General features: G+C 42.4%; 1 protein-coding gene across 2 annotated transcripts in view; it reads left to right on the forward strand.

Moving 5' to 3' along the window:
- EVC2 (EvC ciliary complex subunit 2) overlaps positions 1-26757 on the forward strand; it is a 270686-nt gene that overhangs the window by 191680 nt on the left and 52249 nt on the right. For both annotated transcript variants that reach the window (XM_040335408.1, XM_040335409.1), the window contains 2 exons: positions 9096-9547; positions 13501-13705. In XM_040335408.1, the coding sequence (XP_040191342.1) occupies positions 9096-9547; positions 13501-13705 (657 nt within the window). The remainder of the gene's footprint in view (positions 1-9095; positions 9548-13500; positions 13706-26757) is intronic.

The raw sequence follows: 26757 nt of genomic DNA on the forward strand, positions 1-26757 counted from the left end.
ACACATTGTGAATGGCGCCAAAAATGTGTCAAAAGTGTCTGATGTGTCTGCCATAATGTTGCAGTCACGAAAAAAATGCTGATCGCCGCCATTAATAGTAAAAAAAAATAATAACAAATAATAATAATTCTGTCCCCTATTTTGTAAGCGCAATCATTTTTGCGCAAACCAGACGCTTCTTGCGATTTTTTTTATTTTATTTTTTTTACCAAAAATATGTAGAAGAATACGTATCGCCTAGACTGAGAATTTTTTTTTTTTTTTTAATTTGGGCTATTTATTACAGCAACAAGTAAAAAATATTGTTTTTTTTTTCAAAATTGTCGCTCTATTTTTGTTTATAGCGCAAAAAATAAAAACCGCAGAGGCGATCAAATACCACCAAAAGATGTAGTTAAGAGGATTGTACTAATTTATGTAGTAATATACAGAAGCCATATATGTTTGTAAATGTAACAATATAATATGGATAAGTTTGAAAAAATATATAAAATAAAGAATTAAAAAAAAAAAATACCACCAAAAGAAAGCTCTAAGAAAGTTAAAGTGACGCAGTGCCACAAGCTGACATTTCACCTGGTCAGGAAGGGATATATGTGCCCAGTAAGGAAGTGGTTAACAGTGAGAGAATAACAACAAAAATATCCAGAAAAAAAAATTCAAAAAAGTTATAAACTCATTTGCATTTTAATGAGTGAAATAAGTATTTGATCCCCTATCAATCAGCAAGATTTGTGGCTTCCAGGTGTCTTCTCTACAGGTAATGAGCTGAGATTAGGAGCACTCTCTTATCGGCATATAAAAGACAGCTGTCCACAGAAGCAATCAATCTCTCCACCATGGCCAAGACCAAGAATGTCAGGGACACGATTGTATACCTACACAAGGCTGGAATGGGCTACAAGACCATCTATAAGCAGCTTGGTGAGAGGGTGACAACAGTTGGTGTGATTATTCACAAATGGAAGGAACACAAAATAACTGTCAATCTCCCTCGGTCTGGGGCTTCATGCAAGATTTCACCTCGTGGCGTTTCAATGATCGTGAGAATGGTAGGTAATTGGCCCAGAACTACACAGGAGAATTTTGTCGATGATCTCAAGGCAGCTGGGACCATAATCACCAAGAAAACAATTGGTATCACACTACGCTGTGAAGGACTGGAATCCTGCAGCACCCACAAGGTCCCTCTGCTCAAGTAAGCACATGTACAGGCCCGTCTGAAGTTTGCTAATGAACATCTGAATGATTCAGAGGAGAACTGGGTGAAAGTGTTGTGGTCAGATGAGACCAAAATCGAGCAGCTTGGCATCAAGTCAACTCGCCGTGTTTGGAGGAGGAGGAATGCTGCCTATGACCCCAAGAACACATATTCCCACCCTCAAACATGAGGGTGAAAACATTATGCTTTGGGGGTGTTTTTCTACTAAGAGGACAGGACAACTTCACCACATCAAAGGGATGATGGACGGGGCCATGCCAATGACCTAAAACACATGGCCAAGGCAACAAAGGAGTGGCTCAAAAAGAAGCACATTAAGGTCCTGGAGTGTCCTAGCCAGTCTAGACCTTAATCCTATAGAGAATATGTGAAGGGAGCTGAAGGTTTGAGTTGCCAAATGTCAGCCTCGAAACCTTAATGACTTGGAGAGGATCTGCAAAGACGAGTGGGACAAAATCCCTCCTGAGATGTGTGCAAACCTGGTGGCCAACTACATGAAACGTCTGACCTCTGATAAAAACTTACAATCCCAATCGCGTTCTGCGATCCACCGACCAAAATCTGCTCCAGATGCTCAAAGCCAGATACAAATCCAAAGGGGAAAGAAGATTTGCGTTCCAAGGCCCCAGGCTATGGAATGCTTTACCAACCAGCATTCGGTTGGAGGAGAACCACTTGGCCTTCAGAAGACTGATCAAAACTCATCTCTTTTGATCTCAAAGGAGAAAGGAACAACAAGCGCCCAGAGGCAATTTAGTTCGCATGTGCTGCGCTATATAAGTTTCTCACTCACTCACTCTGTGATTGCCAAGAAGGGTTTTGCCACCAAGTACTGAGTCATGTTTTACGAAGGGGTCAAATACTTATTTCACTCATTAAAATGCAAATACATTTTATAACTTTTATGAAATGCATTTTTTCTGGATATGTTTGTTGTTGTTCTGTCCCTCACTATTAACCACTTGCTTACTGGGCACATATACCCCCCTCCTGCCCAGGTGAAATTTTAGCTTCCAGCACTGCGTCGCTTTAACTGACTATTGCGCGGTCGTGCGACGTGGCTCCCAAACAAAAGTGAAGTCCTTTTTTCCCCACAAGTAGAGCTTTCTTTTGGTGGTATTTGATCACCTCTGCGGTATTTATTTTTTGTGCTATAAACAAAAAAAAGAGCGAAAATTTAGAAAAAAAACAACAATATTTTTTACTTGTTGCTCTAATAAATAGCCCAACTTTAAAAAAAAAACATTTTTTTTCTCAGTCTAGGCCGATACGTATTCGACATATTTTTGGTAAAAAAAAAAAAAAAATCGCAATAAGCGACTGGTTTGCGCAAAAGTTATAGGGCCTACAAAATAGGGGACAGAATTATTATTATTATTTTTTATTATTTATTTTTTACTAGTAACAGCGGCGATCTGCGATTTTTATTGGGACTGCGACATTATGGCGGACACATCGGACACTTTTGACACATTTTTGGCACCATTCACATTTATACTGCGATCAGTGCTATAAATATGCACTAAATACTGTATAAATGTGACTGGCATTGAATGGGTTAACACCAGGGGGTGAAGAAGGGGTTAAATGTGTACCCTGCATAGTGTTTCTAACTGTGGGGGAAGGGGACTGACTGGGGGAGGTGACCGATCTGTGTCTCTATGTACAAGGGACACAGATTGGTCTCCTCTCTCCCTGACAGGACGTGGATCTGTGTGTTTACACGCACAGATCCACGTCCTTGTCTGTGTAACCGCCGATCGCGGGTGCTAGGCGGACATCGCGTCCGCCAGGCACGCGCATCAGCACCTCAGTGATGCGGCGGGTACGCGCGCGCCCCCCATTGGCTGGAGGCCGTATATAGACGGCCTCCCGGCAATTGGCATCCACACTGCGGCCGTACAAAGTCGTACGGCCGGCAGGAAGTGGTTAAAATAAACCTACCATTAAAATTATAGATTGATCATACAAAATCAGCAGGGGATCAAATACTTTTTTCCCTTACTGTAACACTTTTTTATAAGTGCTAATATCCCCATTGCAAAAGTCCAACTATGTGGGTTATTTACGCAAATCCACTTTGCACTAAAAGTGCACTTGGAAGTGCAGTCGCTGTAGATCTGAGGGGGACATGCAATGAAAATAAAATACAGCATTTTAGCTTGCACATGATTGTATGATAAAATCAGCAGAGCTTCCCCTCATTTCAGATCTGCCCCTCAGATTTACAGCGACTGCACCTCCAAGTGCACTTTCAGTGCAATTTCAAATGCACTTGTAGTGCAAAATGGTTTTGCCTTTTCGTAAATAACCCCCATTGTGATGTTTATTATACTGACCAATTCCTCTTCCAGCTTCCGCTGGACTCGCTCTCCAGGCTGCTAGAAAGGTCCCAGGTGAAGTGCACTTGGTACGTCTCTGTCTAGGACAGGAGCAATGCTACATAGGAAGCATTGGCTTATGCGGCCCCTGCTCGCTTCGCAGCCGCCTTCTCCCCTCCGATGCCAGCTCTATGTTGGAGACAAGCAAGAATAAACACCCGATATAAATTCTAATCCTTCTCTACACCAAATGAAAATAAATGCCTTTAGATACACTTTTTCTTTATGCTCATAGAGCACATTGGCCCGGATTCACAAAGCACTTACGCCGACGTATCTCCAGATACGCCACGTAAGTGCAAATATGCGCCGTCGTATCTATGCGCCGAACTCAGAAACTAAGATACGCCTGAAAATAGGCTTCATCCGACCGACGTAACTTGCCTACGCCGGCGTAGAGTGGGCGCATATTTATGCTGGACGTATTTGGCGCTCCCATTGATTTTCTATTCCCATATGCAAATGAGGGAGATACGCCGATTCCCGAACGTACGTCCGTCCGAAGCAGTGCGCGTAAAGTCATATGTCCGGCGTAAAGTAATGCCCCATAAAGGAGGTGTAACTCAGCAGCATCCATGCAAAGGGAAGACAGACGTCGTATTTTACGAAGTTTACATTGGACGTGAATATGACTAGGCATAGGTTACGTTCACGCCGTAGGCAGTGATCCGATGTATCTTAGGGAGTAGTTCCAACGTGATTCTGAGCATGGGATGTGTCCACGGGACGGCGCATGCGCTGCTCGTTATACGTATCTGTCTGGCGCTCGGCCCATCATTTGCATGGGGTCACGCCTCATTTGCATGACTCACGCCCACTTCCACATACGCCGGCTTACGCCCAGGAAACCCAGTGCAGTTTTGGCAGCACTGGCTTTGTGAATACAGTGCTTGCCACGCCACTCCACTCTGCGTCGGCATTGCGTAAAGAAGATAAGCTACGGCGGCATAAAACTGGGCCGCTGTATGTGAATCCTGGGCCATCGTGTGTGTCATGTAAGAATCCCATTGTTGTTAAGTGATAATAGATATGAAATGTGCCAAATCACTGGCAACCTTGTCTGGCTTTGTCTTTGGGCTTATCCTGGATAATCTGTATGCTTGTCACCTCTCTAGCATTGTATCTGATTCTCTCCATATTCACAGTTTTCAGTAGCGAAGGCGCCGTTTTGTAATTTGCATGGCGTGTTTTGCTATGGTTAGCAGCTCTAGGGAATCCGTTCTTGGGAGAAATATCTCATTTGCATTTTAACAGTTTGGCACTGTTAATGAATAAGTGTGCGCACGGTGACTCATTTGTGTAGTGGCATCGAAATCAGGGGAAAGTTTATTCCTTTTTCCTCTGCGCAGTCTAAAAATTCACTTATTAAATAGTTTAGCATTTCCATCTTAATCTTTCCCTTCGGAGAAAAGAAGAGGCATCGCGTTTCTGCAAGTTTTGAGCAGACTTATTATCTGATTAATAGTTTTGTGATGTTAAGAACATTCGTTTTGATGGAGCTGCAGTGGAATGCTACTAAAACAACTGTAATGTGTCTCGTTATTGTAAAGGATCCTATAATTGGCTTTTTTTTGTTTAAAGTCTATTTGTTTGTGTGATGTGTGAGATAGTGATTTAAAAGAGAAGTACAGTTATACCTTGGATTACAAGTAACGCGGTATACAAGCGCTTTGAAAGACGAGCAACATTTATTTGTTTTATTTTGACTTGATAATCGAGCCGTACAATCAATGTAGTAATGCCGCTGGTGTATGCAGTACTGCATGTGGCCAGAGGTCCGGGGGCGCTGGTGGCTCCCAGCGCTTTGTGAAGAACTCAGACGCTCAGACACTCTGAGGCCTCGTACACACGACAGAGTTTCTCGGCAGAATTCGGCGAGAAACTCGGTCAGAGCCTGATTCTGCCGAGAAACTCTGTCGTGTGTACACGTTCGGCCCGATGGAGCCGCCGAGGAACTCGTCGAGAAAATAGAGAACATGTTCTCTATTTTCTCGTTGTTCTATGGGAGCTCTCGGCCCGCCGAGCTCCTCGGCGGCTTCAGGGCTGAACTCGCCGAGGAACTCGACGTGTTTGGCACGTCGAGTTCCTCGGCCGTGTGTACGAGGCCTGAGAGACACCCAGGTGAGTGAGGCGGGCGTAACGTGCGTCGGAGCACCTGAAAGTGTCAACAGTTCCCAAGTGCCTCCAGTGCTCACTGGAGTGATGGGCTATGCAGGGGGCTGAGCGGCTGGCTCAAGCTCTCAGCAGCTTGCCGACAGTGGCTTAAAATGGTTGGCAGAGTAGAACGAACTGCACTCCTGTGATCCACAGAAGTACAAAAAAAAAAAAAAGAAACATGATATCAAATTGCAAATTGCAATGTAGCATGTTGCAATATATATATATATATATATATATATATATATATATATACACAGTACAGACCAAAAGTTTGGACACACCTTCTCATTCAAAGAGTTTTCTTTATTTTCATGACTATGAAAATTGTAGATTCACACTGAAGGCATCAAAACTATGAATTAACACATGTGGAATTATACATAACAAAAAAGTGTGAAACAACTGAAAATATATTTCATATTCCAGGTTCTTCAAAGTAGCCACCTTTTGCAGCAGACACATCTCTAGAACTGGTAAGAGGAGACTGTGTGAATCAGGCCTTCATGGTAGAATATCTGCTAGGAAACCACTGCTAAAGAAAGGCAACAAGCAGAAGAGACTTGTTTGGGCTAAAGAACACAAGGAATGGACATGCCTGGTTCCCACCGTGAAGCATGGAGGAGGAGGTGTGATGGTGGGGGGGGTGCTTTGCTGGTGACACTGTTGGGGATTTATTCAAAATTGAAGGCATACTGAACCAGCATGGCTACCACAGCATCTTGCAGCGGCATACTATTCTATCCGGTTTGCGTTTAGTTGGACCATCATTTATTTTTCATCAGGACAATGACCCCAAACACACCTCCAGGCTGTGTAAGGGCTATTTGACCAAGAAGGAGAGTGATGGGGTGCTGCGCCAGGTGACTACCTCTTGAAGCTCATCAAAGCAAAAGGTGGCTACTTTGAAGAACCTAGAATATGAAATATATTTTCAGTTGTTTCACACTTTTTTGTTATGTATAATTCCACATGTGTTCATTCATAGTTTTGATGCCTTCAGTGTGAATCTACAATTTTCATAGTCATGAAAATAAAGAAAACTCTTTGAATGAGAAGGTGTGTCCAAACTTGTGGTCTGTACTGTGTGTGTGTGTATATATATATATATATATATATATATATATATATATATATATATATATATACTTGTTGTGTTAATACAAGCAGTATAAATGTTTGAATTTGACCTTGTATATTGACCTTTTGCCATGCCCTATACAGCAGAGCTCAGGCTGGGAGAAATAGAATCTGAACAATGAATCAGTTGTACTAAAAGGAAGCATCCTGTTTGGAGGAGAGAGTAATGTGACTGGGAGATCATCAGTCTACTACTTTCCCTGTGACAGTCAGGGGTAGGGACAAGACCTGTAAAGCCCTGTACACACGATCGGTTTGTCCGATGAAAACAGACCGATGGACTGTTTACATCGGACAAACCGATCGTGTGTGGGCCCCATCTGTTTTTCATTTTTCCTATGGATAAAAAAACGATTGTCTGTGTGGAAGTCCATCGGTCAAAACTCCACGCATGCTCAGAATCAAGTCGACGCATGCTCAGAAGCATTGAACTTCATTTTTCTCAGCACGTCGTAGTGTTTTACGTCACCGTAAAACACAAGAGCTTTGGTCCTATTTCTCCTGTAAGCTGTTTGCATTAGGTTCAGCTTTTAGAGCAGTAGAAAATGTTGGGAGGGGGACTCTCCCTGCAAGGTAAAGCCATAATGTGTTGGTACGCATTGCATACTAGCACACTATGAAAGCCTTCCTTATAAACTAAGCCCTCCAGCATCACACTATCGCCACTGCAGAGGCTTCCATCTTCACTTGCTCTTCGGTCCTGTTTGTGGACTGTGGCCGCTTGAATGGCTGAGCCACGATGACGTCACTCCCGTGCATGTGCGCGCAGTAGTCATGGCTCTGATCCTACGGGTTGAGTTTACTACCACTTTAACCACTTGCCGCCCGCCAATGACAGATTGACGTCGGCAAAGTGGTTTCAATATCCTGACTGGACGTCATATGACGTCCTCAGGATATTGAGCCGCTGCGCGCCCCCGGGGGCGCGCATCGCTGCGATCGTTGTTGCAGGGTGTCAGTCTGACACCCCGCAACACCGATCTAGGTAAAGAGTCTCCGACAGAGACTCTTTACCACGTGATCAGCCGTGTCCAATCACGGCTGATCACGATGTAAACAGGAAAAGCCGGTAATCGGCTTTTCCTCACTAGCGTCTGTCAGACACAATGGATGCCAATCAGTGCCCACAATGGGCATCACTGATTGGCAGGCATTGTTTGGCACTGATCGGCATCCTTTAGTACAACACATATATTAGTGCAACACATTAAAGTGCCCATCTGTGCCGCATATCCATGCCCATCCATGCCGCCTATCAGTGCCGCATATTAGTGCCCATCAATGCCACCACATCAGTGCCACCTCATTGGTGCCCATCAGTCCAGTCTTATCAGTACTTATTTACAATGTTTTATAACAGAAACAAAAAAAACTTTTTTCTTTCTAAATTTTCGGTAATTTTTTTTTTTTTTTTTGCAGAAAATAAAAATCCCAGAGGCAATCAAATACCACCAAAAGAAAGCTCTATTTGTGGGAACAAAATTATAAAAATGTTATTTGGGTACAGTGTTGCATGACCGCGCAATTGTCATTCAAAGTGCAACAGCGCTGAAAGCCGAAAATTGGTCTGGGCCGGAGGGTGTATAAGTGCCCGGTATGGAAGTGGTTAAATCCTGACACTGTTGACTTCCTATCCTTTATTCCCTGGGCTCACAGAAGTGGATTGAATGATGCTGGGCATCATTGTGGCTGGAAGAACACCATTCTTGGACAGCCAAACAGTGAGGCCCCGTACACACGGCCGAGAAACTCAACGATCAAAACACATCGTTTTGCTCGTCGAGTTCCTTGTGAAGCCGCCGAGGATCTCGGCGAGCCAAGTTTCCCCGTTGACTAACGAGGAAATGGAGAACATGTTCTCTATTTGGCCCGACGAGATCCTCGTCGGTTTCCTCGGCCGAAAGTGTACACACGGCCGGGTTTCTCGGCAGAATACGGCTCCGATCGAGTTTCTGGCTGAATTCTGCCGAGAAACTCGGTCGTGTGTACGGGGCCTGAGGCTTCGGAGACAGCACCAGATGGTATAGGAGCAAGTTGCATATTACAGTTTAAACATATTTTTATCTTAACACAAGCTGAACACTGATTGTTTAAGTCTATTTATCAAGCTGGAATAAGGCTTTAAGGTATTGTAATATTCATGCAACTATTTTATATCGTTGTGACATTTGTTTATTCTGTTTTTCACGGTGTAGCTGAAAGATCAGAAGAAGGACCTGAGCAGTGTGCAGGAGGCTTGCAGGAACTCCAAGGAATATCTGGAAACCTGGAAAAAGCTGTACACTAATCATTGCCGGGAGCTTGAAGAGCTCTATGAGAGGCATGATAATGACGCCACAGACGAATTAAAGGAGATTAAATACAGCCTGACCGAGAAGGCAATTGAAGATCTCAGACACGTCCAGAGTGCTGTAATTATCTCGGATATGTTGAAACTCAATGTGCCCAGAATGCATCTCCAGCAGGCACTAGACGAGCACAAGAGAGAGGCGGCACTTCTGGCTCAGCAGCTAGAGAAAGAGGAAAGCGACAAGGCCGGCGAATCAAGAGCCTCCCTGGAGAGCACCGTGAGGAAGCTTGATGAGGAATTCAAACTGAACGTCAAAGAACAGAAGAACCTCAGAAACTGGGAACAGTGCTTATTCTCGTATGTAACCTTTCACTCTGGATTGTTTTCACCATAAATATGTCTGCCAGTGCTCACTGTTTTTTCACCCAGGATAATGAAGGATGCCGATTTCAAAATTCACTATGAAGCAATAGACAGGAAATGTGTTCTGAATCACACAGATATATAGCATTTTTATTGAGAGAGTTTCCCAAACTACAGTAAAATGAAAGCATGTTTAAAAAGTGCAGTAGAACAAATACACAAAGATTAGGCACTAGAAGACAGAAAGGTCCACCCATAGGAGTCCATAGATTTGTCTAAGGCCGCGTACACACGATTAGTCCATCCGACGAGAACGGTCCGAAGGAAATCTGAAAGTGTGTATGAGGCTTTTAAGTCACACATGTATTGGCATTCATTTTTATTTATGTTTTGATTGCAGCAGTCTGATTTTTGACCTTTCTGCACAGTTTGCCACATTATAATAGTGGTACTGCATATTTATTTTTGAACCTGCATTTGCTATTACTTTTTACCTTCATGTAGGCCAAAGATGCCACTTCTACCGTAACCTTCCTGAAGGTACACAGCACTGCGGTTAGGTCCCCATGTAGTTGTAAAACATTTTACAATTCCTGAAACTGGTGTGCATTTTGTCACTCAGTCACAAATAATAATATAACTGCCTATGACTTGTTTAGTATATTGAAATCTGTGCCTTTCAGTTGCTTCTTATCAATGAATCCCCAAATTCCTAGGCTATTATAACATTATCAACCAGCTTCCCTGGTTAGCAGCCTGGTCCTGCTCCTTCTGCCTCATAACCCCCACTATTGGTTCATCACTGTGACAGGGCAGCCTCATCTGCTAGTAGTAAGGCTTAGGAGAGGTCAGGACTAGGCGCCCAACCAGAGAAGCTTGAGTTTTTTAATCACCTTTGGATACTGAGCACCTTGGAATAAAAAAAACGTGATTTGATGTCTTAGGCTGGCCATACATTTTACAATGTTCTTCAAATTCCTTTAGGTTTACCTCCTTCTCTGTAGTGCAAGGCCCTGCCCGATTGCATACAAATTAAAAGTGTTTTAAGTTTGACTTCATTTTATATGGTTTTGGTCAGGGCTTTGTTCTCCTTATTTTTTTATGAGAATTTATTTTTCTCTTAAAATAGATCCCCCCAAACCCCCCTTCACTCACCTACGCACACACCCTCCAAACCGCATCAAATAGTGGGTGTGGTCAGATTTTAGTAACAGTAGGAGGCTTTTAAAGGGGCAATAAAAACCATGGGCCAGGTTCTCAAAGAGATGCAACGGTGTATCTCCTGATACGCCGTCGTATCTCTGAGTTAGGCCGGTCATATCTATGCGACTGATTCATGGAATCAGTTACGCATAGATATGCCTAAGATCCGACAGGTGTAACTGTGTTACACCGTCGGATCTTAACTGCAATTTAAAAATAGCCGCTGGGGGGCGTTCTCGCTGATTTACGCCGAGAATATGTAAATCAGCGAGATACGGCAATTCACGAACATACGCGGGCCCGACGCAGTGTTTTTACGACGTTTACGTAAGGGTTTTCCTGGCGCATAGTTACCCCTGCTTTTATGAGGCGCAGCCAATGTTAAGTATGGCAGTCGTTCCCGCAACGAAATTTGAATTTTTTACGTCGTTTGCGTAAGTCGTTCGTGAATACGGATGGACGTCATTTACGTAAGCGTCGAAACCATTGACGTTGTTGTGACATCATTTGGAGCAATGCACGCTGGGAAAATTTCCGGACGGCGCATGCGCTATTCGATCGGCGCGTCCCCGCGCCTGATTTGAATAGTACACTCCCCCTAGCCGCGGAATTTTAATTCCGCCGGAGGAATTACGATCCGCCGCCGCAAGTTTGGAGGTAAGTGTTTTGTGAATTACCCACTTGCCTCTAAAACTTGCGGCGGCGGATCTTAAATCAGATAGATTACGCAGATCTAAAGATCCGCTGATCTATCTGAATCTGGCCCCATGAGTGCATAGTACAGTACATAGTAAGTACAGAGTGCAGAATTCAGCCTTCTTCCACAGCTGATTACCTCTGTATCCCCCATCCACTCCTCTTCTTCTCTAGTACCCACCCACACAGTGGGTACTAGAGTGGGTACTAGAGTGGCTCCACCTCTCTAACTTTCAGGGAGATTATCCAGTGGGGGGGGGGGGGGTCAGCATCCACACTGCACCCCGGGCAACTCCCCTGTCTCCATCCTGCACTCAGTGGGGGCCACTAAGGAGATCAGATCTGTGGGAGCCCTTGGGAGACAAGCTGTCACTTGTAAACACAGAAGATGGACTTCTCTGTTTACAAGTGATAACGGTGAGCAGGGAGTAGAGGGTTTGAGCCAGAGGTGGTGGAACTGAGTTCCAACAAGTTCCAGCTGAAAAAAGCCCTGGTTTTAGAAATTATAAAGGAAAATTGTACAAAAAATATGTACAATGTATGGCCACATAAGTGTTTTTCACTACAAGTTTTTGGGGCACAATTTTTTTTTTGTTTGGCACTGGAGACCATCATGTGTATGTTTAATTTACAGATAATAATACAGAATAATTTATTTTTTGGCAGTTCCTCTGAGAAGGATGTTTTATTGGCTGAAAAATACCTTTTTATAGTTAGGACATTTTGACATTTTCATTTAAGAATCTCACTCCCTTGCCTTTCAGTTGCTGATCAGCAAGAATGTCCACCTTGGCATACCGTATTTATCGGCATATAACACGCACCCAAAATTTAAGAGGGAAGTTTCAGGAAAAAAACTTTCCAAAGCCCCCTGCGTATAACACGCAGGCACAGTTTACCCTCTATTTTCAGGGTAAAAAAGTGAGTGTTATACGCCAATAAATACAGTACTTGCCAATTGGCTGTTTTACCTAATTCTCTAGCAGTGCTTGTTAAAGCTACTTGTTTTTTTTTTTTTTGGGGAGATTTGGACATGTATTGGAGTATTTGGAAAACTATTAGGCCCAGATTCACATAGGAGAGCGCATCTTTGGGCGGGCGTAACGTATCCTATTTACGTTACGCCTCCGCAACCTTGACAGGCAAGTGCAGTATTCGCAAAGTTGCGGCGGCGTAGCGTAAATAGGCCGGCGTAAGCCCGCCTAATTCAAATGTGGAAGATTTGGGCGTGTGTTATGTTGATTAAATGTGGCCCCGCGTAAATGCGCCGTCCGTGAAAGTATCCCAGTGCGCATGCTCCAAATTAACCCGCAAAAAGCCAATGCTTTCGACGTGAACGTAAATGACGCCCAGCCCTATTCGCGAACGACTTACGCAAACAACGTAAAACGTGAAAATTGTTTACGCTGTTCCGACGTCCATACCTAACATTGGTACGCCTCATCTAGCAGGGGTAACTTTACGCCAGAAAAAGCCTTACGTAAACGGCGTATCTGTACTGCGACGGCCGGGCATACGTTCGTGAATCGGCGTATCTAGCTGATTTACATATTTCTAGGCGTAAATCAGCATACACGCCCCTAGCGGCCAGCGTAAATATGCAGTTAAGATACGACGGCATATGAGACTTACGCTGGTCGTATCTTATACAAATTCTGGCGTATCTGATTCTTTGAATCAGGCGCCAAGATACGACGCCTCAGATTTAGATATACAACGGCGTATCTAGAGATACGCCGTCGTATCTCCTACGTGAATCTGGGCCTTAGTTATTTACACTACATTCAAGTCTATCTCCAACCAGACAGAATATGCTTTGTCAGTATCTGAGAACAGTCAAAGCTGCCCAAGAGAGTCAGTTGCTGTCAACTCTAAATCTATGGAAACATAAAAATATGAATATTTGATTCTGTAGCTAGCAATGGGAATTAATGGATTTAAAGGTCAATCTTTTCTAATTTGATTGGTAAGGTCTTTTGTGATGGCCCTTTGTGAGTGCTTCTGAATTACCACCCTTTCTTATTATTGTGTGATTTGTGTTTATTCAGGAAGGTTCTCCTATTACCTTTGTGTGCGTCTGAAGATGATGTACATAAGATACAGCAGGAGTTTCTCTGTGGCTTCTCCCAGATGGACATTACTCTAGCTCTACCTAAAATCCAGGGAAGGATTCTGCTCCAGAAGTATCAGAGTGACTGGAGGAGCATTGAGATGCAGAAGATAGAGTACAGGTTACTGGAAACCGAACGACAGGTAAAATTTTCTGATTATCTCAAAGGTCTTTAGTATTCTGCGCATTCACAGTTCAACTGTATATTTTTTTATTTTCTCTGAAAATTTTATTTATTTTTTTACAAAGTGCAGAGAACATTTACATGAGTCCCTACCTCATAGGTAAGCTTTTTAAATCTTGGGTAAAAAACATTTAATCTATGCACTTTGGACCTGTAGAATTTGAACCCAAGATCTCAAAACTGCAAGTTTTTAGTGCTAATCATTAGGCCACTGAGTACTCATTTATGAGTACAATATAACAGAAATTGTTATCCATGAACTTGGTATAATGAAGCTAAATGCTATTAAAGCGGATGTCCACACAAAAAGTGAACCTCCGCTTTTCGGAACCCCCCCCCCCCCCTCCGGTGTCACATTTGGCACCTTTTAGAAGGGAGGGGGTGCAGATACCTGTATAATACAAGTATTTGCATAGACTTCTGGGAATAGACTGCCACGGGAGTCATGCCCCTTCGTCATCCCCCCCCCCCCGCTGTCTTCTGGGAAAGACACTGGTCCCAGGAGACAGCGGGAACCAGTCACCCCGCGTGGCAGTAGGGAACCGGGCAGTGAATCCGCAACGCTTCACTTCCTGATTCCCTCAGCGAGGATGGCGGCGGGGGCAGCCGAGAGACCAGCGATTGCTCAGCCTCGGCTGCCGGCATTGCGGGCGCGCTGGGCAGGTAAGTGTCCATTTTTTAAAAAGGCAGCAGCTGCAGTATTTGTAGGTGCTGGCTTTTAAAAAAAAATTGGGTGGACCTCCGCTTTAACTTATGTTTTAAATGAAGACCTGATATGCTGCTGTTGTTTTTTTTTTTTTTTTTATCACATAACCTCAGTAGTCAGAAGGTGTCTTCACTGAATAACAACCAGGTAGGTTGGAGCAATGTCCCCTTAATAAATGGAGTTCCTTCCTCAAGTTACCCTCAGACAGGTACTGTATGCTGTCTTCACACCGTCTCTTCCCTTGACTTTGAGCAAAGACAATCAACTCATATAATTGTATGGAATTTCCTAAAACTGGAGAAGATGGAATCTGGAGCAACTGTTCATAACCAAGTGAAATATTGAAATATATAATATTGTTCTCTCAACTGTGTATGATATATACAGTTGTGCTCATAGGTTTACACACCCTGGCAGAATTTATGATTTCCATTTTTTCAGAGAATATGAATAATAACACAAAAACTCTTCTTTCATTAATGGTTAGTGTTTGGATGAAGCCATTTATTTTCAATCAACTGTGTTTACTCTTTTTAAATCATAATGACAACAGAAACTACCCAAATGACCCTGATCAAAAGTTTACATACCCTGGTGATTTTGGCCTAATAACATGCACACAAGGTGACACAAAGGGGGTTGAATGACTATTAAAAGTAACAATCTCACCTGTGATCTGTTTGCTTATAATTAGTGTGTGTGTGTGTGTGTGTGTGTGTGTATAAAAGGTCAATGAGTTTCTGGACTCCTGACAGACCCTTGCATGTTTCATCCAGTGCTGCACTGACATTTCTGGATTCTGAGTCATGGGGAAAGCAAAAAAATTGTCAAAGGATCTGCAGGAAAAGGTAGTTGAACTGTATAAAACAGGAAAGGGATATAAAAAGATATCCAAAGAATTGAGAATGCCAATCAGCAGTTTTCTTTTTGTTTACAAACTTTTTTATTTGGTACAAAATGGTGGTACAAAAAGCAAAATGGCATACAAAAAAAGAGTACACATAAGAAAATGTCCAGGAGTCAAAAAATAGACAATAGTAAACTATACTTTGGGGAGATCTCAAACATGCAGTTCATGCTAGAGAGCGCAAGAATTTACAGGAACTGGAGGCTTTTTGCCAAGAGGAATGGGCAGCTTTACCATCTGAGAAGATAAAGAGCCTCATCCACAAATACCACAAAAGACTTCAAGCTGTCATTGATGTTAAAGGGGGCATTACACAGTATTGGAAACTGGGGTATGTAAACTTTTCATCAGGGTCATTTGGGTCGTTTCTGTTGCCATTATGATTTAAAAAGAGTAACCACAGTTGATTGGTAATAAAAGGCTTCAGCCAAACACTAACCGTGAGTGAAAGAAGAGTTTTTGTGTTATCATTCATATTCTCTGAAAATGGCCAAGAAATCCATAAATTCTGCAAGGGTATGTAAACCTATGAGCCCAACTGTATATATGCACACACAATCTATATTTAAAAAAGAAAAAAGCGCATAACCATATAATTGAGAGCCTACCTCCATATCAGGATTCCCAGAAAGAGTTGTTCGCATTCAGCTTTGTCTTTTAAATAGCGATAGGAAGGAGATTGGAATCCGTGGCTGCCCTGAAAATGTATTTGTATGTGCTAAACTTTCAGCTTGAGCTACTGGGCTGTGTAAAAAGACGTTTTACAATAGGAGGTAAAGGGAAATTAAATAACGTAAAAGGAGCTAAAACTTCACTTTCTGACTCAGAGTACGTACATAAGTACTTTTAACCACTTAAGACCCGGACCAATATGCAGGTTAATGACCTTGCCCCTTTTTGTGATTCGGGACAGCGTCGCTTTAACTGACAATTGCGCGGTCGTGCAACGTGGCTCCCAAACAAAATTGGCGTCCTTTTTTCCCACACATAGAGCTTTCTTTTGGTGGTATTTTCCACCAAATAACCGATCGCGGGACACCGGTGGCGATCGGGTCCCGCGGGCGTGGTCACGGAGCTTCTGACCCCGCGGCTGGGCTCTTAAAGGCAACGTACAGGTACTTGCCTGTGCCCAGCCGTGCCCTTCTGCCGACGTATATTGGCGTGAAGGGGTCCTTAAGTGGTTAAAGACAACCAAGGAAAACTGCTTTTCTCCTGAAGGAATTGCCTTCTTGTGATATGGCTTGGACAATGCGAGGTTCCATTAGAATTGGTTGCTATAGATCAGTGGTTCTCAATCTATTTTCAGTCAAGGCACCATTTAAAATTTTGGACAGTCTTGAGGCATCAGTCAGCTAATATCTCCCCAGTGCTGAGGTAGAGAGGCACCGGAGGGTCAAACAAGGATGCTGTGGAGGCAATAGACATCCTCCTTATTTACTGATGACGTCATTGGTTGTTAGAATGCTGGTATCTAGAAAGTCATAATGGTGCACAATGAAAACCCATGGCTTTGTGTACCTAAAAGGCAAGCTTGATCCACCTGCTGGCTTGTATAACATATTTTTGATAAATTTTTAGGCATTTTGCAGAGACTCCCCTGAAGAAACCTCAAGGCACCCCAGGTTAAAAGTCTGCTATAGATTATTTCAGGAATACAGTGATTGGTGTGGCGGTGATTAGGGGCACTGTGACTGCTGTGATGGTGATCAGAGGCACTGTGACTGCTGAGTGAGTGAGTAACTTGTGTAGCGCTACAAAGGCAAACTAAATCGCCTCAAGTCACTGCTGTGACGGTGATATGGGGCACTCGGATTGGTGTGGCTGTAATCTGAGACACTGGGACTGGTGCGGTGGTGATTGGGGAAACTAAGTGTACGGAATTGATTAGGGACATTGACTGGTAGCCCTGGTCTGGTAACATTGTACTACTATAGCGGTTATCAGAGACAATGGCTGGCGGCACTGACATACAGTGATAGAACAGTCAGCTATTGTACATGTTCACCACACCAGTACAATGTTGCACTTCACAAAATTCTAATTTTTTTTTTCACACGGACTTGGCAGTAAAAAGGAGATTGGAATCGGGGCTGCCCTGACTCATTCGTATGTGCTAAACTTTCAACTTGAGCTATTGGACTGTATAAATAGATGTTTTACAAAAGGAGGTAAAGGGGAATAAAATAACGTAAAAGGAGCTAAAGCTTTCTGACTGTGGATATGTACAAAACAACTTTTACATTCCCTTTAAAGACCACCAAGGAAATTTGCTTTTCTCCTGAAGGAATTACCTTGTTGTGATTTGGCTTGCTCAATAAGATAATGTAAGGTCCAATTTAAATTGGTTGCTATGTTGATTATTACAGTAAGTTGAAATCTGGATAACTACTGTGGGGTATTGCTTTGCACCTGCAGTTACTATATATTTCAAATCCTAATTACATGAGCCCAAAAAATATATTTATCACACGAAAAATATTCATCTTTCATTAAGATTTCTCTGGAGATTTTCCATTGTAATTGAGTTTTCTGGTTTGTAAGTGAATTATGTTGCCGTTTCTAGCCTGTTAGATGAAATATGCAACCTCGAGACCTCTTGTTAACCGACTTTGATAAACCTACTTGCTGCTCTTTCTCCAGGTCCCACAGGCCACAGAAAGGATATTCGAAGGCTGAGAAAAATGTGATTACATAGCAATGTAATCTGAAATCTCAGCTTCCTACCTGCTGATATTTCATTGGTTTCTTATTTGCTAATTACACTTCATCTGTTTTCTTTCTTCCGTCCGCTCACCATCTGATTGCAGAAGATCTAATCAGTGGCACCTGTCTGCATTTTTCAGTGTGTTCTGATTCAACTACACTGACATCAATGCGGCTTTTGTGTCTGGTTTCATTATCCATTTCTCTCTATTATCTGGTCGAATATTGACTGGTGTCACAAGGGCTTTTGCAGAGCTGCTATGTATTAATTAGGAGAATTGTGCTCAGGATGTCGGCATGTTGAGTATAGAACCCTCCTTTTATGTCATCAAGCCTTGCAGTTAGTGATGATCGACAGTGTTGGATGCCCTTCAGTTAATTTTGAATTCCAGCTTGGAGCTAACAATTGTGTTTCCTCTTTGACCAGCAGTAGCACGTTCTCCCCAACCACCTGAGGTTGTTCCCTAGGAGAACACTACTGGAGACAGCTGATGATGTTGGCAGGTAACCAAAGGAGATAAATAGGGAAGTTGTTCAGAAACTAAACAGGGCTTTGTTGGGTATACGGCATTCAAGCAAAGTCATGTTAAAAACTGAGATCAAGAGCAGTGGCACGCAATAGAGATGGTTGACATGCCAAACTCAGGACAAGTGTTGGATGAAATCCAAAAGGCAGCCTAGAGTCACAAGCAGAACGACAGCGTCAGATCAGATCAGGAGCAACCTTTTGGTTTTGTCTTTGTGCACTCTTAATAATTCTTCTCCTAAAGTAGAAGTAAAGTCAACATTTTTTTTATTTTAGATTTATAGGTAGATTCAGTAAGAGTTAGGCCAACTTATCAGTAGATCAGCCGACCTAACTCAGAATCTACGCCGACTTATGTTTAAGTGTATGCTCAAACAGAGATACGCTTAAACATTTCTAAGTTACGACGGCTTGCGCCGTCCTATCTTGGATTGCAATATTTTGGATGGCCGCTAGGTGGCGCTTCCATTGCGGTCGGCGTAGAATATGTAAATGAGGAGATACGCCGATTCACGAACGTACGCCCGGCCGACGCAGTACTTTTACGCTGTTTACGTAAGAGATAGGCCGCGTAAAGTTAGAGCTAGGCCCTATTGGAATAGTAATGTCAAGTATGGCCGCCGTTCCCGCGTCGAAATTCGAATTTTTTACGTCGTTTGCGTAAGTCGTCCGTGAATCGGGATTTACGTAGTTTACGTCCACGTCAAAATCAATAGGCCCGTGCGGCGTACTAGCCGCAATGCACACTGGGAATTGAGGGAGCCCGGCGCATGCGCAGTAAGAAAAAACGTAAAAAACGTGAGGTCAAGCGCCATTAACATAAAACACGCCCCCCTCAAACACATTTGAATTAGGCTCCCTTACGCCCGCCGATTCAGGCTACGTCGACGTAACTTAGCAGGCAAGTACATTGTGAATCATGTACTTGCCTCGCTAACTTACGGCGGTGTAGCTTAAATTCCTTAAGCTACGCCGCCGCAAAGTTACGCCAACGTACCTGAATCTACCTATAAGAGTAATGCTGCGTACACACGATCGGAAATTACGACAAGAAAACCATGGATTTTCTTTCCCCCAAAAGACACAGTCACACAAATGTTGTCTGAAATTCCGATCGTCAAGAACACGTTGACGTACAACTTGTACGATGAGCCAAGAAAAATGAAGTTCAATAGGCAGTGCGGCTCTTCTGCTTGATTCAGAGCATGCATGTTTTTTTGTGCGTCGGAATTGCATACACACGATCGGAATTTCCGACAAGAACTTTTCCCGTCAGAAAATTTGAGAACCAGCTCTCAAATTTTTACTGTCGGAAATTCTGACAGAAAAAGTCAGATGGGGCCTACACACGGTCGAAAATTAACGACTAAAAGCTCACATCAAACTTTTCTTGTCGGAAATTCTTATCGTGTGTACGCACCATTTGTTTATCTTTTATGTTGAAACATAGATTCAATTTGGTGAACAAATATAGGCAGTATGGATATCCTTGATTTCATATCTTCTACTGGATCGGCAGATACGTTTTTTGCTTTTTAGCCATTTTAGCTTGATGTCGGCTCCTGCCATAACAGCGGCACAACACAATAGTCTGACGTGTGACGTCTTAGCCATGCTCCGCCATGTCCGACTTCAGGAGATTGTATCTGATCTGACGCTCGTGCTGAGCATAAGGAGACACGAAAGAGGCCCACATTCTGTGTTAACCCTTTTCAGTTTTGCCTGCATGACTACCTGTTCGCTCAGGGGTCCATGCCGTAAGGTGAAAGTGATTAGTTAGACCAAAGGTGGAGGGATTGTCACTCATTGTGGACTTCTTCAACACTGGTGAAAGACTGCAGATTTTGCTGTTCACCGTTTCTTTGGACTGTTACTCTTTACATTACTTTCTGGAAAAATTATTTGTTATTCTGTTATTATGTTTGGACTGTTTTAACTGCGCTGCACTTATTTTGCTTTTAATATTTGTTATTTGAATTACTTGAAAATCCTTTAGTGTTCAGCTTGCATACGGGGGGTTTTTGTTGTATTTCTGCGCTGATTGCACCTTTCTGCTTTTTGTACGCGGCATAAGGCTGGCCATAGATGGTCCAAATGTCTTTCCGGGAGCCACCGATTGCAGGAAAGAAATTTGCATGATTCCTCCATCAGCACAGTCAGGACTGACAGGGGAATCCCTCCTGCCAGTCCATTGTCTTCTCTCGGCAGGGGAAGCCGTCCCCACCGGGAGAAGATGGTGATTAATGCAAGTAGCTATAGCAGCCGCTTGCGATAACCGGAAGTGAATCCGGCAGGCTGATTAAACCCAAGTTGATCGATCAATCAACTTGATACATTCAGCCTGCTAATTAATGGTTCAAATCTCATCTGAATTAAGGAAAGCGATAGGAAGCTTTATATGGGCCCATAAAAAAACGCAAATTAGAAGAGAAACTTTAATTGGAACTAAAAATATTTACAAGCTGCCTCCTTGACTAGGATTATAGACTGGTATCATAATGGGAAGGATAAACAATGAGTTAAATTAGAAGAAGATATAATAGGAACTCAACTCAAAGCGCTCTCTTGGATAGGATAAAACCTAATTTAAGACCTGGAAACAAGAAATTAACTATCTTTGTAAGAGCCACATCAAAAATATGGGATACAGAATTAAAAAGGGGAACCTATCCACTATGATGGAACCAATGACCCCACTGTTCTCCAACCCAGAATTTCAGCCAGCTTTAGCAACCACAAAATACTTAAAATGGAACATACTGGAGAACGCGAGGGTTGTCCAGATCCTAGTGGATGGGAAACTGCCAAAAATACAAGATCTGAGACCAGAACATAAACATAAATGGCTACAATAGCATCGATTAGCTACATATATTGCAACAAAGATAGAACTACCTCTAATAAATAGACCAAAAACTAAATTTGAACAAATATTAACAGATGAACAAAAGCCAACCAAAAAGTTATTTAATATATACGCCCTATTACTCCATTCAGGATCCATTAGAGAGTTAACAGGAATGAAAAATTGGGAAAAGGAAATAGGAAGATCAATATCAGAGACAGAATAGAAGAAAATATTTGAAATAATTCACAAAACATCTATAGCAAATAAATATCAAGAAAGAAATTACAAAATAGCAATGAGATGGTATTGGAGCCCTGTAACGTTAAAGAAAATAAATAGTGGACAAACATATATTTGTTGGAGGTGTAAGGTGTAAAAGGGGACTATGGACCATATTTGGTATGATTGTCATAATGTGAGAGAATTCTGGAAAACAATATATGAGATATATGAAAAAGTATTGGGAATAGAAAGGAATCTAAATATAGATATCTCATTGTTTTCCCTGATGCCAGAATCAATAAAGAGTATTAGGAAGGATATCTTTCATCATATGACATCAGCAGCTAGAACAATAATAGCTCGCAATTGGAGAAAAAATAAAAGCCCAAACATAGCAGACTGGATATGTGAAGTGAACGAAATACAATATATCGAAAGACAGATAAGAGAAGAAGGATTTATAAATAGTCAGATACCAGAAATATGGCAAAAATGGGATGAATTTCGGCTCTCAAATAGAATGAATGAATATCTATAAATGGAAAATCAGGAACAATTTGAAGGGTTATTGTAAAAGGAATATAAAAATGTGTATATGGAAAGGGAGAGAATAGAGAGGGTATGGGTTGTTTTTTTTTTTGGTGTGTGGCGGATAGTGGATGAATGTGAGATCGGATAAATGAGAAGGTAAGATAGTAGAATATATGGAGACCTTTATGATAAAGATTTTTTTATAAATGTGGTTTAAAGGTATTGATTAGATTCTGTACATTGAAAAACGACTAGTAATAGTATTGTGACAGAATCGTGTATAAATGTAAATGTTTTTGTATTTACGAAAAGAACTAATAAAAATAAATTGAAAACAAATCTCGCCTGGTTCCTGCTGAACCAACTGAGATTCGAACCGTGTATGGCCGGCCTAAGCCAAAACTGGAAGTGAGAGAAAATCCTCCTCCAAAAAGAGAGAATCCCTGGTTGTCGTCAGGGTCACTAAAACTTGTGACCCCATTGAAAGATTCTCCTCTATTACTGTTTTGGAGACAACCCAAAATTTGGGATTTTCTTTCACTGTTAGTCATAACAGTAAACGTGACAAATAGGGTGAAATCTCCCTAAGAGGGACACAATCGGCAATACAATTTTGACAGGTGTTCTACTCCCTCTCTACTGTATCCAAAACCGAAAAAAAGTTTTAACTTTTAGTTCTATTTTACCACTTGCGAACTGCCCTATGCACATATATGCACATATATGATGACAGGGCGGCCGTTCTGCGCCGGATTATGTACACGTACGTGACCTGCCATTTCTGGGTAGGGGGATCTGTACACGCAGCAGAGATGTGGATTTTTCAGTCGGCTACATTAGTAAAAGCCTCACATAATACACACATATATAATTTTATTATTCTGCGCTTACCAAACTAGTAATGTGATCAATATTGTAATAAAATATTATATAAAAATATTGTGTAAAAATACAATTCATATGTGAAAAATTAAAAAAGCAAAATAAATGTGTATATTTATGCTGCTATCTCCAATAATTAAATACTCAATTCTGCTATCTCCAATAATTAAATACTCAATTCACAAACATATATAGGAAAAAAATAGATCGCACAAAAACTCAAACACATCAATAAATAATCCTCTCCAAAAAAGAAGTAGCTGCTCTCCCCTGTCTAGGACAGCAAGATGTTTTAATAACTTTCCAGCCTTCCAGTCACTTTGGCCGATATTCCTCCAGTAAATTTAAAGGGATTTAGAAGAAAAAGAGGAACTTCATGGTGCAGTAAATAATGGTAGTTTATTCCAAAATCTTCCTTAAGCACAGCGAAGAAATACAACACAACACACAGTCACAAGCTTTCAGACTGCCAGCTGGTACGTCACAAGATTCTCTCCATCCTACGCATTTCCCTGTAACAAGTATCGACTGGAAACCGAGATGTCTCTAATACACACATACCACTTGTTAGGCAGACAGTTAAGACGGCCATACACGGTTCGAATGTCGAAAGAATTTTCATTCGAGAACCGTATCAAAGAATTTTCGTACAAATTTCGCACCGTTAGTGGGCTGCAGCAACAGCCAATTTTCGTGCGGCAATCAAATTTGAGGAATCCGACATGTTGGAAACTAAAAAAACAAACGATTTTCTGATCAATGATGGGAGAATCGTGCGAGAAATGTAATAGAATTTTTTTTTCAAATGTGCAAGAAAAGAAAATTCCCGGAGAGAAAAGAATATTCCCGGCAACATGAAGGTTTGGTCGGCCAAATTTCGAAAATCAATAGCGGCATCATCGGATCACAAAAAAAAAGAACTTTCGGATTTTGAAAAGAAAATTTGTTTGAAATTCGACCGTGTACCGCTTTAACCCCTTGATTGCCCCCTTATATGAACCCCTTCCCAACCAGCGTCGGCACTGATCAATGTGTTAATGTCACTGGTGATGTCAGTTAGTTCCCACCCACTAATATGTATAATACTCTGTTCCCGAGTGTTTCCAAGCCTTTCCGAGATCAGCCGAGCTGTCCCTGAGTATTTCCAAGGCTCTCTGGAACCCCCTACCTCTGGTCACATGGGGTTTTGCACCCAATAGATGTCAATGTGGAAACTCGCTTTGATATGCGAGTGCTTTGGATTACAAGCATTCTCCTGGAGCGGATTATGCTCGTAATCCAAGGTTCCAATGTAGCACCAAAAGAAAGCACTATTTGTGTGTAAAAATAAATGTAAAAATGTAATTTGCGTACAGTGTTGCATGACTGCGCAATTGCAAGTTAAAGTAGCCCAGTGCCGAATAGCAACAAATGCTCTGGTCATGAAGGCGATAAAACCTTCCAGAGTTCAAGGGAAGATCATCTTGTGGCGGGTCTCTGCTGCTTCCTCAGTTCCAGGCTAAGGGTCATTGGCTGTGGGTCATTTTAACCACATGCTATTGGGGGATTCTGAAAAAATGTGTTTTCAGTTTTCGCTAAAATTATATATTTGTCCCAGCTTTGAAAAAAACGTCAGTATGATAGGTTACCTTTTAGTAAACTCCAGTTTCCAGCAATAACTCCCGGAAGCCTCCTGACTCTGAGAACATTCTTGCTGTGCTCCAAAAATCAATTCTCCCATCTCCAAACAGAGATGTGTAAACACAGAGCCAGGTCATGCTGCTGGAAACCGGATTTATCTTCAGAAATGTAAAATTTGAATTTTTTTCACATGCTGTGGAGACGAGAACAAACATATATTGTTTAGTCAAAGTGCAGTTACACAATAGAGCAGTATTAAACGCAAAAGCACTTATTTCTTATACCACAGCTTGCCAATTATTAGATGTGTTGGATGCATTAGTTCTCTTTTTTAGGTGTGCTTTCTTTTGAGCTTACCCAGGGCCGTCTTTAAGGCAGGGCAAAAGGGGAAACTGCCCTGGGCCCTGTCATTGTTGTGGGGCCCAAAGCAGCTGCCTCATACTTGCCAACTATCCCAGTTTATATTCCCTTGAAGTTTTAGTCCTGTGTCCTGATATCTCAATGTGAAGTTCTGTTACTAATGCTGCCCAGCTCTGCACTATTGTCATGTACAGATGACTCGCCTTCAGACCCTGTGTTTTACATGCAAATAACCTGCATTGATATGTAAATAGCGGCAGACCGGTGGCATTGATATGTTAATAGAGGTGACATTCATATGTATATCATGCCCCTCTGCAGGGAGGAGATGATGTGCTGTAACCTCTAGCAACCAATAAGTGAGCCGTAATTAGGGGTGCAACGGATCGTCACCGATCCGTGATCCGAACGGGTCACCCCGTTCGGATCGGCACACCCCGCGATCCGCGGAGCGCTCCGGAGCCTAGGCCTAGGAAAGTCCCCGGCTTCGGCCTAGCTCCGGAGCGGCGGCCAGTCTGCTTGCCAGAGCCCAGCGTGACACGCCTCCCCGGGGAGGCGTGTCACGCTGTGCACTGGGCTCTAGCAAGCTGAATGGGAATGTTAGCAGTGAAGCACTGGTGTGAGAGGAGGGGGGGGAAAGGGGAAAATAGAGCACAATAGCAATTCACAGGGGTGGATTAAAGAGGAAGCAGGTGAGGCTGTTTGGGACTTAAAGTACAATCTTGATGTTTTTACAGCAAAAAATATATCAAGATTGTACTTTAAGTCCCAAACAGCCTCACCTGCTTCCTCTTTAATCCACCCCTGTGAATTGCTATTGTGCTCTTTTTTCGGATCAGCAAAAAAAAAAAAGGTTCCTTTTTTTCATTGGTCCAAAAAAAAAAATATATATTTTATATATATATATATATATATATATATATATTTTTTTTTGGACCAATGAAAAAACGGACCCTTTTTTTTTTTTGCTGATCCGAAAATGATCCGATCCGTGACTCCTGATCCGAGGATCGATCCGATCCGTGAGTTTTTTGATCCGTTGCACCCCTAGCCGTAATGTGTACTGTAACCTTTAGCAGCATTCTAATTGGTCAGTGCCTTCACATGGGCAGCACTGACCAATCAGAACCTTAGTAGCCCGTCCTGTCAGCAGAGAATCGAGTGAAAGCCAAGGAGATTTCTAAGCCCCGGATTGGTGAGGCGGCTATAGCAGGGCTCAGAATAGGAGATCGTCGCACTCCAGGTTAGTGGGACTGGAGGGGGGGGGGGTGAGGAGGGGGTCCTGTGTAAGTTCATCTTACAGATTTTTCTGTAAAGGTGAACTTACACTTTAACCTAAAATAAGGACGTGTGTGTTCCAGTGCTTTTTGGTGTTTTTAGGTATGTTCCAGTGCATTTTACAGCGTTCCAGTACAATACATCGCAGGAAAAATTAATTTTTTTTTTCTGGAACTGAAACACGATGGAACTGACCGCAGTGGTGTTTACACCCATGCGATCCAAATCTGGTGCGGGGGAAAAAGGGTTCCTGCGCCTTTTTCGTGCAAATCCAATGCGAGTTCAGCCACACAACTGTATAGCTGAATTTGCATTGCACAGACAGTGCATGTGATCTGCACAGCAATGCACCACAAATCAAATGTGATGTCTGTGTTCACAGTAGTGTGAACCCAGACTAAAAAAGGAAACAAATGCAGCCACCATGT

This window comes from Rana temporaria, chromosome 1, assembly GCF_905171775.1.
Source record: "Rana temporaria chromosome 1, aRanTem1.1, whole genome shotgun sequence".
NCBI lineage: Eukaryota > Metazoa > Chordata > Amphibia > Anura > Ranidae > Rana > Rana temporaria.